Here is a 14,667-nt window from a genome sequence, read left to right as displayed (position 1 = left end):
AATGAATGTTATTCTCTTGTAGGTCACCAAATTAAAAGAATGTACCATATGATGACTGCAAGCCCTTTTGCATCTGGGGAACATTGATGCAGCAGATTAATTGAAAAACCTTTGCCTAGCTAATATCCCACAGATGTCTCTGCCACCTGCTGGATGGTTAATGCACTCTGGGTTCACGAAGGATTAGTTGCAGCTGTGGTCGTCATTCAAAGACTTGGTCAGATAAAATGTTATTTTTAAATTGTTTCACAGCAGTTATGGTCCCGAGTAACACGGACATACTTCCACGCAAGCCAACAGAAATTGTGTATGAATTAGGCACTGAAATGGAGTGTGCTCCTTGAGTTAGACACCAAAATTTACCAAGCGGCAACCTGAGACTGCCAAAAATGAAGCCAAGGCGGAAGAAGTTCAGTACCTTTACTGGCCGTTTGAGGCTGGGTCCAAAACAGAACACTTTCCCATAGGACTTAGTGTTAAAATGTCCAACTTTAAAGCAGAAATAAACATGTTTACATCTTGGCGCAAAAACCAGTTTTGGTTCCTGTGGATAGTTTCCTCCTCCATGACAACTGCACGAGGGGTGAAATTTTTCTAACTTCTTAGTTTAACAGGTTTTAAGACAAAGTTCTATAAAATTGTGGGTGTGGACGCTTTGAGTGACAGCTGCAGAGCATCTTTAGCTCAGAATCTGCTCGCTGCGGCTGGTAGCGGAGACTGTCTGCTTGTTTCCGGTATGAAAGATGTCCGCTTTTTGGCAGATTTCTGCTTTGTTGCCGGTTGTCTGGGTCATTTTGTAGATCAATGTTGTTCAGTATGAAGCGTTTAGGGCTGAATTTAGTGGTTTTACATCAGGCACGTTTTGGACACCTAAGAAGCCCTGGAAGCAAAGCTGTTGCTTTTTATTTAGAATTCTCTTTTTTTTTTTTCCTTGCTAAAACCTAAAGAGCATATTTCTGTGGGTAATAAACTGACCTGCTATGGTCTTCTGAAATACTTGGATGCATTTTATAACTTAAAAAACGGGAGTGATGCTAATGGGTTAGCATGTCTAAGGCATTTTCAATGTTAAAGTTAGCATTAAGCTATTCACATTTCAATGCATTTGTTTTCTGTATCATAATTAATGACAGGGTTTGTTGTTGTAAAAGAGTAAAATCCATTACAAATTGTAATATTTTTTTTCCCATTTGAAGTTGTTTTTCCCTCTTAATTGATCCCCAAACAGTTTGTATGTTTTTTGTTAAAAGGTAATTTTCTGCTTTGTGCAAGAGCTGTGCTGTTTGGAATTTTACTATGTCTGTTAATTTTAATAGTTTTGACTTTAAGAAGAGTGAGTGATCTTGATAGCCACCGTTATGAATGACCTGTATTGCCCTTTTTTGAAGAATAGTTAGTGATTTTATTGAACTCTAGACAATTATAGACTTTTGATGAGATGTACCCGTGATTATGCGGACCTGGTCAGGATGGGGTTCACATCCTTTCTACACACTCTTTCATTGATGACATGCTCATGCGGCTGTGGGTATTTTAGTACTGCCTTTTATTATTGAAATTGGTATTCCGATGTCCATGATATTGTCCATGCTCATGCATCAGCCTGTCTCTTCTTCAGGTAGAATTTGGCGTGGCGAGCCCTGGGCCCTCTGGTGGGAGAATGGGTTAATAAACACCCGAACAGAGGTTAAGTGGCTCAGACTCAGAGAGGGGCGTGTTCAGGCGTCTTTCATCACACACAGAGCCACCCACGCTCCACCCCTTTATGCATTGATGAGTTTGTCGTTTAGCTTCTGTGGACGTGGCGCCGTACACAACATAGCCCAGACATGGGCTTTATTTCAGGTGGGAAGCTACTTTCTGTTCCCCTCTAAATTCTGTTCAGCAGCCCAGTAATTTCAAATAGTGAAGCAAATTCCTTCCCCTGGCTTGAAACAGTTTTGCTCTCGGGGTTGTTAAGGTTAGACCTTACTTGTGTGAAGCATCTTGAGGCAACTTTGTTGTGGTTTGGCGCTATATTAAGGAAAATAAATTGAATTGAAAAATGTATTTTTCGATTTCAGACCGTCATTCTTTAAAGGCAAATAATGTTTATCAGGATTGATTGTGGGATAATACATCATCCAGAAACAAAAGTGATGCAGTTTTGGTGAAGCATTTGGTTGGTAGATCCAAGGAAATCTTGAAATGTCTGCTCTTCTCTCCGTAGCTGATACTGGTCTATGACAGTTTTCTCTTTGGTTAGCTAAGCTTTCACTTTATTCCCAACAAGAGCGGTTTGAGCTACAGTTAGGCCAATGAGAACCTCCTCAAGGTCAAGAAAAAAAGCTGACAAACCCAGAAATAATCATCTTGCTATTGAAATTAGGTAGTAAAGCAAAAAGTAAAGTCTGCCTGTTTTGGTCTGACCAAGATTGGGTCCTTTTGTCCAGTCTGTGGTATCAGGCAGCTTTCACATCTGCTATTTTAGCAGAATACGTGGAACTATTGTTGCTTTTGTTTGAAGAGAAGTATTTTTAGTAGGTGAGTAGTTAGTTTCCTACTTAAGCTGATGGGCACGTTTGTCCATTCATATGTGAAAAAAATTGACATTTTTACACTTCCACAAGTAGTGTACAGTACAAAAGTGTGTAAATCCCCAACGGTTTTGGTTCTGCCTGTATTGAGGAGGTCCTGTTGGAAAAGATGAGCTCAGAATCACTCATTCTTATGCATTAAAAAAAATATTCAATTAACTAGCTAAAAAGGATTAATTGCAAATGTGAATTTGTTAATTTAGGTTCATTTAAACTGAATTGAGCTAGCTCTCGCCCAGCAGTGGTCATTGTTATGGGGTGAGGGGTCCTTGAACTTAGTCTGGATGTATACACGGGTGTTTGCCCTAAAATGTTTGGGAACCATTGTGCTAGATCATGCATCACATAGCCAAAATGTTGTAGTTCAAACTCCATTGTGGTGTAGTAACCATTAGTTTGACAAAAACTCAAAACTAGGTCCACAGAGACCTAGTCCCAATTCTAGTTGTCACTGATTAATGGCGAAATTTCACAACCATACAGTAAGATGGGAAGCACCGCGACCCTAAGGACAGCAGAAAAATCAAAAAGGATAATATTTCACAACTTTTGTCTGTCGATTAAATTGATATCATACTGTAAGATTAAGAAATTAAAAAAAAAATAGTGTACCAGTAATAATGAAGTAATACATTTATTCCTACCTGATTTGTTGCTGTGTCCTTTTGTCCAGCAGCAGTCCTCAATGGGTGTCAAGTTACACTAAAGTATCTTGAAGATGTCTTTTTCTATTTGTTGTAATACTTATTGATGTACTGACTCCTGCGGTACAGGCAAAGCCGTGGTTGGCCGTATTTCCTCGGATGATGCTGTTTAAATCAGTCATATCAAATCAAAATCAAATCAATTTTATTTATATAGCGCCAAATCACAAAAAACAGTCGCCCCAAGGCGCTTTATATTGTAAGGCAAAAGCCATACAATAATTACAGAAAAACCCCAACGGTCAAAACGACCCCCTATGAGCAAGCACTTGGCGACAGTGGGAAGGAAAAACTCCCTTTTAACAGGAAGAAACCTCCAGCAGAACCAGTCATCAAATCTTGTTTACTTTGTGTGAGGAAATCTGCTTCATTGCAGGTTAATACTTTTTTTTTTTTTTTTTTTTAAATAAACCCAAGACTCGGATCTTTATCTAGATCCATTACATCATTTATTTATTTTTCTCTAGACTAGAGCCAAATGCTTTGATCATATTTTGTGTTTTGGTTTTATAGCTTTTGAGTATTCTTGCAAATGGCAAACCTACAAATGCAGGTGAAAACCACATGATATTTGTCTTCAGCTCTGATCCTACAGAGCAGTTTTCAAAACAAAGCCTCCAGCCTGGTTTCCCCAGCCAAAAACTCCAAGTATTCTCTCTGACTGTTCCTTTCTCCCCATTCGCAGTTCTGTTGCCAAAGGCAAATCAAAGCACAATGACTGTCCCCGAAACCGCTGTTTACTTTGCTCACAGACGCAGGTGTGTATGGTTTAATAAGTGACTGGGTTTTCCCTCTTATTGTCTCTCAACAAGAACACAAAATGCTAGTAGTTGATAATTAACTTGAGTGCTTTTGCTCCTTTTTTATGATGACTTTATATGTTGTTCATGAAACACCACAGAACTGATTGCTGGTCAGAGATTGTTTTTGCCAAACCCTGAAAAATTACACTGCAAACTGGAATCTGTTTGACAGTCAAAAACAATGTTACTGAAGAACTTGTAATCACAAATCGACAGTTGTGCAGTGAAGTCCTGCTTTGGATGGCAGTGTCGAACCACCTGCTTGGTGGTTTCATAATGTTGCATGTATGTCCAAGTATTGGGGACGCATAATTCTACACTACATCTTTGTGAATGAGCCGTGATGAAGCTTCCTTTTTAATTTTGTTAAAACAAAGCCAATAACAGTGAGTTCTCAAATGACCCATTGTTAGTATTGACTGTATCTTTTGCGGGATTTTCATTGGTTACTATTTATTTTATTTATAATCTGTGCTGTGAATAACAGTAACAGTGGTGCAAGTGGTTAGTTTTCTCGCCACTTCAAGGCCACGCATGCCCCATTCGTGTTGTACATCTGGTGTTGGGGCTGGAATTGCATTTGGTGTAAAACATGTGCCAGATCAACATAGGCATCCATACTGGACCTGCTACGCTCAGCCTGAGTAAAACGTGAGAAGCCAAAAGAAACTGGTAACAAAATATCTCATTATTAGCTTTATACTGTTACACAGAAACTCTGCCTTAATATATGATTATTGTTGATGCACAGTCAGTAAAATGTACTGATTTAATGTATCATTAAATTCAATATTTCATTTAGCTGTGTAGACATGTTAATTTAAAAATCTTTCATCCATTGTTTTTGGACATCTGTGTTAATAAAATTTGATTCCTAGCATTGATTTGTGCAAATCCAGGTAATGCTAGTGCACTTTTAATTGTAACAGTTTACGGATTTTAAAAACATTCTATGTATCATCTTGTATTCAGTAAAAGTTGGCTGCAATAATAAACTATTTGCATACCTGGAATTAAATAGTTACTGAGACGAGAATGAAATCGAGTGTAATTTTACATTACGTTACTTCTGGAATTTTAGTGACAAACCGTTTGTAGATAAACGAACCCAATGGCAATTCAGAATCTGTTCCACTGACTCAAATACTGTAAATCAAGGTTCACCAGTAAATCCAGTATTACCATAGAGCTGTTGTGCACATTGTTTTCAAACATGGGCAGGCACAAACACCTGAAAAGTTTGTGTGACCGAAATCTTCACACAAGTCACAAGTCTGCAGCTACTCAGCATTTGCGTCACCATTTTGCGAGCGTGCACGCTACAATCTGTAAAGATCGGTCATTCCTTATGACGGTTAAGTAAATGTTACTGTTATTTTTGACCATGTCAGCTGTTTTTAATTTGAGAAGTTCCTTTAACTCAACCTCCTCACTTTCTCCAGTGTTCCCAACTCCTGTCCGGCCAGTCCACGAGGGGCAGGGTCATCAGGATATCGCTATGGACGCAATGTGACCTCTGACCTCCAGTTAGCAGCTGAGTATGCTGCCAAGGCTGTTTCTGAGCAGAGACGAAACATTGCTGAGCAAAGAGGTGGGGGTAGTGAACTGCGAGGCGAGTCAGCTAGCGGCGATAGCCCGAAGGTAAGAGGCTCAGTAAGACAAGCTCACGCACAATTTATCTTACAGTATGTTAATATAAATGCCTTTTTTGTGGTCAGGATGAGTCCAAGCCGCCTTATTCCTACGCTCAGCTGATAGTCCAGGCTATCTCATCTGCTCCGGACAAACAGCTCACCCTCAGTGGAATCTACGCTCACATCACTAAACACTACCCGTACTATCGCACCGCAGACAAAGGCTGGCAGGTACCTCATGCAGTGCAACAGCTCTTATTTTAAGCCTTAACTAGACATTTACAAATGGTATTTACTACATCACTGTGTTTTTGTAATTGCATACAGTTAAAATCATAGGATTTCCGGGTGTCCTTTGGTTTGAAATGCACAATGGCAGGTTCACAATAGGGCTGAAACGATTAGTCGAGTAATTTGAATAATTCGATTACAAAAAATGTTCTGGGCAAATTCTGTGCCTCAAAGCTTCGTTTAACGTTGTAGTACATATGCCAGGCCTGTGTGTGGCGCTGTAACGTCCCCAGAAAAACAAACAAGAAGACTAGAGCAAGCGCTAATCAAATTAGCACAATAGCTACAGCTTTCCTACGCGACAAACAGAATGAAATAAAGCCTTTTATGAAAAAGACGGTCCACGCTGATCATCTGAAATAGTTTACTGTGCATTTAAAGCAAAGCAGTGTGTTTGTTTTTTTTTTTGTTTTTTTTTTAAAAAACAACACAGTTTCGTCCGCTGGCCGCTCTACGCTTGGCGGCCGGCTGCTGCCTCTCTCTACCCGGTGTGCGCAGCTCAGCACTGCCCTCACACAGCTCCGTCCCGGCCACAGAGACTCTGGAAGAAGTCCACGCTTTCTTCTGTGTTTTGCTTAGATTCGCAAAAAGTGTTTCGCTTTTTAATTTTCGCTTTTTTGGGCAACACACAATGCTTCACAAAAACGGGGACTCAAATAAAATAAATAATAATAAAAAACAGTGACTGCGAGGCTGCATGTTCAACCTCCAGCTGAAAATGAAATGCATTGACTGAATCGCAGTGTTAAATAAATTCATGCAGTGACCCTGTCCACCACCTTAATAAATCAATCAATAAATAAATAAAAGTGGTTGCATTTTACAAGTTGGGAAAACAAAAAACAGAAAGCCAAGCCACAACCCATCACCATTTGAGCAAAATGTCAAGACTTTGGCCTGACTTTGGCTGAGCTCCCGACACCAGGAAAGATCCAAAACTTGATTTGAAAAAATAAATAATTACCCAGGAAAACAGAAAGGGATACACTAAATTTGACAATCTCCGTGATGACGCAGTGACATTGTGCCATTACTTAGGGAGAGCCATGGACTTTTAATGTTTTAAAAAGCAAAAGTACTTTTTATCCGATTACTCAATCGCCAGAATAATCGATAGAATACTCGATTACGAAAATAATCAATAGCTGCAGCCCTAGTTCACAAACTGTTTTTGTGAATCAGTTCTTACTTCTTGGTCATCCACTTTGAAAGAAAAGCACGTTCATGTCTGCACCTGATCAGAGCTGCTGTGTTTCTCTGTTGAGTAGACATTTTTCCCTGCCTGGTATTTAACAGTAGTTTTGGAGAAGCATCCTCCTTATGGCAGAAAACCAAAGACCCTCATGTTTTTTTTTTTTTTGGTACATGTCTGGTAGCTGAGCCCAGTGTATTGAAGGCCTCAAGCAATTGCAAACCCAGACACTTGAACATCTCACGACATCACTGATTCCACAAAGATTACAGCATCATCTGTGAACCTTTCCTCACTGACAAAGGCGTCTTACTTGCTGGATTCCACAGCCTGACACGCCGTCCATGCAAGAACTGAATAGAGTAGGAACCAGAACACATCCTGATGAACGCTGGAATTCACTGACAGGGCTCGAAATAGTACGTGCATGTGGTAGTTTGTGCACGTATTAGTCGAGCGGTGCACGTAATTTTATACTCCACAAGCACTGGTGCAAGTAACTTGATCCAAGTTTTATCAACTATAAGCACCAATAGAATGAACCGATAAAGGAATAAATAAGGAAAAAACATTTTCCAGTGTGTTGTCTTTGTCGTCCCTGCGTTTTATGACTGTCACACACGAAGCGAGTTGCTGTGACGATTCGTTCACGCGCACGTGAAAAAAAAAAAAAAAGTCTGCTGCTGCTCTTCCCTCAAACTCTGTCTTATAACCACACCGGACCTGCTTCGACTTGCTTTCTGTGGTGTCATGACGACGCAGGAATATCTGTGTCAGGTGCGCGCAGCAGGGGGCAGAGAGGAGGTGAGAACGCAACCTGCAGATTCTCTGCACAGAGAAATCAAAGTGCACAGTTTGGCTGCAGCCACACTGTGCACTCTGATTTCTCTTCTAGTTTATATTTGTTCTTGTGCTGAGCTGCAGGTATGCGCTCTGAGTTCTGTTATAGTTTATCTTTCCTCCTTTGACCGCAAGATGCGCACGCACGAACGAACCGTCAGTGAGTAAATGTGGAGGTGTCTGGAGTTATAGTTGATGTGGACATGTCCTGTCTCTGGCAATCAGTCTGTGAGCAGGACTTGTCCTTTTTTGTCCTTTATTTAACACTAATGAGAGAGCTTTTTTTTTCTGTGCTTTTTTTGAGCGTGTAGATTTACTGCATTGTGTACACGGTATAAAAACAGTCCTGCGTGATTTATAGTTCAGGAACAATGGAACACAGACCACAGGAATCATACATTGGCGTCGGGTAACGTCTTGTGAGGATGTGGCTTCCAGTCATGTCGCGTAACGTCGCTTTGCTCTGACTTGCTCTGAAATCATTTAAATTCTGTGTCGAGCACAGGACGCAAACAAAAATTAAACATGTTTAATTTTTGTTTGCGTTTCTTTGCGTAAAAATTAAATTAAAAATTAATTACATTTTTAATTTGGCGTCCGATTTGCTTCGTCCTTTGTGTCTCTTGTGCTGTTGTGGCGTTGAGCTGCTTGTCTCAGCACTAAATTGCTTCCACGCGGCGGCGTCATAACGACACATGACGCAACTGGGAGCAGCCCTGCTGTGAAAGGGGCTCATCAGAGGAGGAGTTTTAAGATTGATATTAGACTGACTTTTGGTGCAAGTAATTTTTTTGTTACTAGCACCAGTGCAAGTAGGTTAAAAAATGTATTTTGACTCCTTACTGAGTAGTAGTCTGGAGCCTCTGCCGTCACACCGCACAGCACTCACAGTTCCTGTGTATGATGTCTGGCAAAATGATTTCTTTTTCTTCTTTTTTTCCTGAATGGTGTGTGATTTTTGGAGTGATTCTTTCCGTGGGAGATATATACTCCCGCTTACTTTATGATATAGTATCCGGGGATAAGCCTAGTCCTGGTAGATCTCAGAACCTTTTGTAGGACCATTCATACAGTGCCATACCAAAAAGGCTTGTGGAACTGGAGTGCTATTCTTGTGTTTTTTTTTTTTTTTTTTTATGGGTCTATGATGAACTCCAACATTAACATTCATACATAAAAAGTATTTTCAAACCCAGTTTATTTTATTATTATTATTACTATTTTTTTACCTGACTTCAGTAGACAAGAGAAAATATTAACCTTAAATCTGCTCTTCACTTGATTCAGCTTCTGGCACTTTTAATTCATCTGTGCAAATGAACAAAACACCGATGTTCTTTTACTTTTCTTCTCTCCAGAACTCGATCCGACACAACCTGTCTCTCAACCGCTACTTTCTGAAAGTGGCCCGCTCTCAGGATGAACCCGGGAAAGGCAGTTTTTGGCGTGTGGATTCTGCCTCTGAGAGCAAGCTGGTGGAGCAGGCCTTCAGGAAAAGACGGCAAAGAGGGGTGGCTTGCTTCAGGACGCCTTTTGGACCCCTGTCTTCCAGGTAGGAGTTTTAAGTTGACCTCGTCTGCTGTTCTGCCGTGTGTGCTCTCTCACACTGTCAGTTTTGCCTCAGTTAACTCTTTCTCCCTTCTTTCTGCTTCTGCTGCTGGCTGTCATTTGATTGGATAGAACAAAGTAAGTCCAGTTTTTATTCAGCTGAAGCTACTGGCAGTGGAGGAGCTCCACAGATTCCTAACTGTCTCCTGGTGGGTTGATTGGCGTCTCTGTGCCTGTTTTCCAGGAGCGCTCCTGCATCACCGACCCACCAGGGCCTTCTCTCTCCTCCATCCAGTGGACTCCAGACTCCTGAAGGTCTGAGCAGGGAGGGATCTCCTCTCCCACATGACCACCATGAGCTCCTGGCTAACAAACTAGCATCTGTACCTGAGTACAGGTACTCTCAGAGTGCCCCAGGTGAGCGGACACACAAAACACACGTAAAGCTGCTCGCTGAAGGCAGATGTGTTAATGGAGGAAAACTGATGTGTATCCATTTAGGGTCTCCAGTCAGCGCTCAGCCTGTAATTGTGGCGGCGCCCGCTCACCCAGTGGTCCTGTCCTCTGGCCCGGGAAAATCCCTCGCCTTCGTGCCAGGTGGTGGCGGCCACGTCCAACCTGTCCACATACTGCAAAATGTCCCACAATCCTCTATCACCGTGGTGCGGACGGTTACGAGTGCACCTCCAAATGGATACAGCGCCCCCTCTGGTGCGGCTTTGTCAGGACTGCAAGGAGGATCAGAGGGTAGCCTGGATCTCAGAGGTACAGGAGTCCTTTAGAAATGTAGTTTTTATTTTTCCTCTGGAGACAAACAGTCGTCACAGGAGCAGGACTGTTTCTCTGTAACCAGAGAATTTATAAAGAAGGAACTTGCAGATGTCATGTTGTTTCTTGACGTTCATGAGCTCTGCTGTGAAATCCTCATGTTCTGCCTCCACTGGTTTCCATCTGTACATGTTCATACATGATTACATGTGTGGTGCTAAAGTTTGAGTACTGCCTCAAAACTCATCTATCTGAGAGTTTGACAAATTCCAATTTGTTTTATACATTTTGCACCATTGTGGTCACATTTAGAAACTGATCAGATGTGTCACCATTCCAAAGTGACAACAGTTTTGACGGTTTTAGAGGAAAACAAGTTGGCTTCAATTGTAGACATTCTCAGCTTCGACAATTAAAGAAAAAAAAAACCTCAAACATTTGTGTGGTCAGAGGATTTTATTTTAATTTATACATTTTTCAATGTGGATATTTGAAGAACACAAGCTGGTATTTAGGAAAACCTTTAGGTGATGATATGTAAACTTTAACTGCATTTTTGGAATTATTGATAAGCCCGCACCTTTGTTTTGGCACTAAAAAGATATTTTATTGCGCTGGGCTCTGTTTATTTATTTTTTGGTTGCCAGCCAATAGGCCGCTAATCTGATGTCGTGGCACAGTAGTTGTCGTTACCCATTTATTGCGATATCTGATAAACTGTCTAACTTTTCTTCTAATTTGGCAGGAGTGTAAAATGGGTCATCGATATTGTTCTTGTACCAAAATTATTTGTGTAGATGTGTTTGTTTGGAAATGGTGGCCATTTTTATGCTGAAAATGGCCATTTTGCCTTGGGCTTTAATTGTGCCAGTAACCCACAGGGCCCTTGGCGTGTTGGTTGTTTTTTTTGTTTGTTTGTTTTTGGGTTTTTTTTTGCACCAACAAGAAAAAAGTGTTTTTCACATGTTTTCCATACATCATAACTTTGTCCTGTTCCACACAGCTGTTTGTCCCTACACATCACCCACCATTTTGCGTATGTGGATAAAAAACAGCTGATACATTCACTGGTTCATCACTCAAATCCTAGTCTACTGTTGAAATCCAGCGAGGTCCTTAAAAAATTTAAGCACGCCCAGATTTGATGTATTGAGAACTTAAAAATCCATGTTTTAGATCTTTTGTGATCTCCCCCCCCGGCTTTAACTCATGCATCATGTGAGTTGTAAATTGTTGTCCCTGAGCTTATTTTGTCCCAGAGATGGTACGCTTTCCATAGACTTCCATTTTCTTGAGAACCGGCAAACACTACTTTACAGGGCTCTTGACCTGCAGCCCACACTGTTTGTAATGATTTGCAGAAAAGTACCCATCAGTTTACCTGTTTGATCTCTATTGTTTCCATCAGAGGCCCAGCAGAACAGAGAGCGAGTGATCCAGACGTTGGAAAGTGCAGTGCAGGGGGCTGAAGGGAGGAACCTGGCCCAAGGTTTACGTCACCTTCCTGTTCGTCCCATTACCCAGAATGGCAATCACACCGCTGTTGCCATGGCAGCCAGCTTTGCTAATGCTTCTGGTAAGGTTCACTATTACACATATTTTCAATTATATTCTCAAAAGTTGCTAATCTGCAATCGCAGCATTTTGGGCTCGATGTGCAAAATTGACAACCTTGCAAGTTGGTGAGTTTTGTGCCTCAGTGGAAGTACTGGGGTTTGTGTCCTTTTCGGTCTGTGTTCAGACATAGTTGACATCAGTAACTGTTGTAGCAAAAAGCTTGTTAGCTCCTCCCACTAAGCATTTGAGTCAATCAGTTATTCTGTTGTTCCATTATGAAATCTCATTAATGTGACTCCAAGTGTGACATAAATGCAAAACTTGTGTGCTAACCAAAGGACATGAGAATGTTTGTGCATTTGTACCTGACCTTTTGTTTTGACCTTGACCTTTTGACATTGAAAGAGTTGTTTCTCCAAAAAGACTTGAGATATCAACAGCAAACCAAAACTAAAATGATCTCTGTTACTAAAATATTTAAAAATGTTGTGCGTTGTGGCACATTTATGTAGTTTGATTGCACATTACTTACGAAGTGCTAACAAAGAAAGTGCAGTCAGATCACTTTGTCACCCTTCATCCTGACGGGTGACAGTGATTTGATTCAGAGGAAAATCTAAGTCACAGGCTAAGGTCAAAATGTTTGTCTGGAATAGCCGTTTTTGAGAAACTGGTTGAAAGTACACCTATGGTTACCATTTCCTTCTACAGCGGTGTCGTGTGTAAACCTCTCAACCAGTGAAGCTGAAACTTGGTGTGCATGTTCCTGCCCATGAGGACACCAAAGTTTGTTTGAGGTGTTCCGATCCAATTTCACATATGGCTGTTGTGGCAGCCATCTAGAAAATCTCATATGTAGCCATTTGTGAGCCATTTATGCAGCAACTGAGCTACAGTTTTGCTACATGGGTGGCAATTGGCAAGCCAAAAAACATCCAACAGGTTTTGCGAAATTTTCAGTTTTGACATTGATATGACCACGCCCACTTTTCTAGTCGTCACTTTAAACATCTTCTTAGAAACCAGTGAACCAATGAAGCTGGAACTCTGTCTGCATGTTCCTACTCATGAGGATACCAAAGAGTGTTTGAGGCATTCTGATCCGATTTCAAATATGGCCGCCAACGCCATATTTGAAAGTCTCATACATAGCCATTTGTACCTCGGTAGCTAGTAGGTCACTCTAAGACACATCTGACGGGTTTTTAGGTTGTTTTTTTATGTTGATACCATCTTTCATGTTTGGCTATGCCCACTTTTCTAGCTGACACTGTGATGTCTTGTATCATCCAGGTGAGCTACAGTGCCCGTGGCACTATTTTTCTGTTCGTCATATGACCTTTGACCTCCAGTGACCTTGAGTTGTTAAATTGAAGGTTGTAGCCAGCATGGTGTGAACACGGTGGTGTGTTAGTCAACAATGGAAATAAATCCTGTATTGATCCTGAGGCCTGTGTGTGCTGGTGTTTAAACCCCGGATTCCTCAGTCAAGGACAGAATGGTGTCATTTTGGACAGAACTAATCAATTGTCAAGGCCACAAAAACTTTAATATGATGTGTTGCACTCAGTGCCAATCTTGCTTAATTCTGCTTCTGTGAGACCGTTTCTGGTTTTGTTTCCAGGCCTGAGTAATCCGCTGCAGATCTTGGCCACCCAGGCCTCCAGCTCACCTCCAGTGCTGGTGACCAGACAGCCGAGTGCCGAACCTTTAGCTGAGCCAGCTGAGCCTTGGCCCAAGAGGCCAAAGATGGAGGATGAGGCCATGACTGAATCTGCTCAGCATCAGGTTACACCTGCTCAGCAACCTGTCATTGTTGCCATGACAACACAATCACATGAGCTAAGGAAATAAAACCACTTCCAGGTAGATAGCTAATGGACAGCATCCTTAGGGTTCCTGACTCTCGCCTTTAATACACATTTAATATGGCTGAATGGAACATGGCTCCAAAAACAAACAAACCTGCAGTCAGCGTCTTGCTGGAAAATGAATTCTGCTCTGCAGCACTAACTTGATTACAACTTTCAAATGCATTACAAACGTTAATCTTTCAGTTTTCTTCAGTTCAGTGTTGACAGCTGGCGACGACGAAGCTAATAACAAATGGTGCCGTCGCTGCAGCACTAATTTCTGTGGTTGGTGGGAACTTTCTGACACAAGTTTCTTTAGTTGATGACTCGGTCTCAGGCTGAAGAAGCTGCACTTTTGTGAGACAGTCTGTCTCCAAGCAAACTATTTCAGGCTTTTAAACTGTGACTGTATGCAAACCTCACAGCAAAACAATTATGATAAAAAAAAAAAAAATCAGAGTAAAAATCAGAATTCTGAGAGGCCGTGTTACTGTCAGTATGCAGCTCAAAGAATACAGTCCTGTTTTTCCAAAATAAAATTAACGATGAAAAACTGCCGTTTGCAGTTCTCACGGTGCTTCACCTCAGAATAAAGGACTGAAGAGAAAGTCAAAAAGGGCAAGTTAGAGTCGGTTAAAGTGGAGCTAACCTAATGTAGACAACTTGATTGTTTTTGTTTCAGGAATAACGTTGCACTTGCATCGTGCAGACATTTTTGTTTTAGCAAAGAAAAGCATTAATGTAATAATCCCCAAAGCCTTAAATGTTTCTACATTTTAACATTTGAAACTGTAGACAGCTAGACTTCAAAAACACTACAGTGTGAAAATAATGTGACATCAGTAGCTTTATCAGGGGAAGGGCGGGACCAACACGCGACCACAAACAAACGTGCTCTCAT

The 14,667-nt window shown here is 41.2% G+C and overlaps 1 protein-coding gene across 2 annotated transcripts in view; it reads left to right on the top strand.

The window, feature by feature from the left end:
• The window catches only part of foxk1 (forkhead box K1), a 28,282-nt gene extending 13,992 nt beyond the window's left edge, over positions 1-14,290 (top strand). Inside the window, exons 3-10 of one of the 2 annotated variants that reach the window (XM_034187669.1) lie at positions 5,526-5,724; positions 5,802-5,948; positions 9,399-9,592; positions 9,721-9,726; positions 9,833-10,005; positions 10,090-10,353; positions 11,765-11,932; positions 13,538-14,290. In XM_034187669.1, the coding sequence (XP_034043560.1) occupies positions 5,526-5,724; positions 5,802-5,948; positions 9,399-9,592; positions 9,721-9,726; positions 9,833-10,005; positions 10,090-10,353; positions 11,765-11,932; positions 13,538-13,767 (1,381 nt within the window). In that variant the 3' untranslated portion in view covers positions 13,768-14,290. The remainder of the gene's footprint in view (positions 1-5,525; positions 5,725-5,801; positions 5,949-9,398; positions 9,593-9,720; positions 9,727-9,832; positions 10,006-10,089; positions 10,354-11,764; positions 11,933-13,537) is intronic. The other variant, XM_034187670.1, reaches the window with a different exon arrangement.
• Positions 14,291-14,667: the final 377 nt, after the last annotated feature.

The sequence above is a fragment of the Thalassophryne amazonica genome, chromosome 15 (assembly GCF_902500255.1).
Source record: "Thalassophryne amazonica chromosome 15, fThaAma1.1, whole genome shotgun sequence".
NCBI lineage: Eukaryota > Metazoa > Chordata > Actinopteri > Batrachoidiformes > Batrachoididae > Thalassophryne > Thalassophryne amazonica.
The sequence above is the reverse complement of the archived record's forward strand: the minus strand, read 5'-3'. Positions and strand labels throughout refer to the sequence as shown.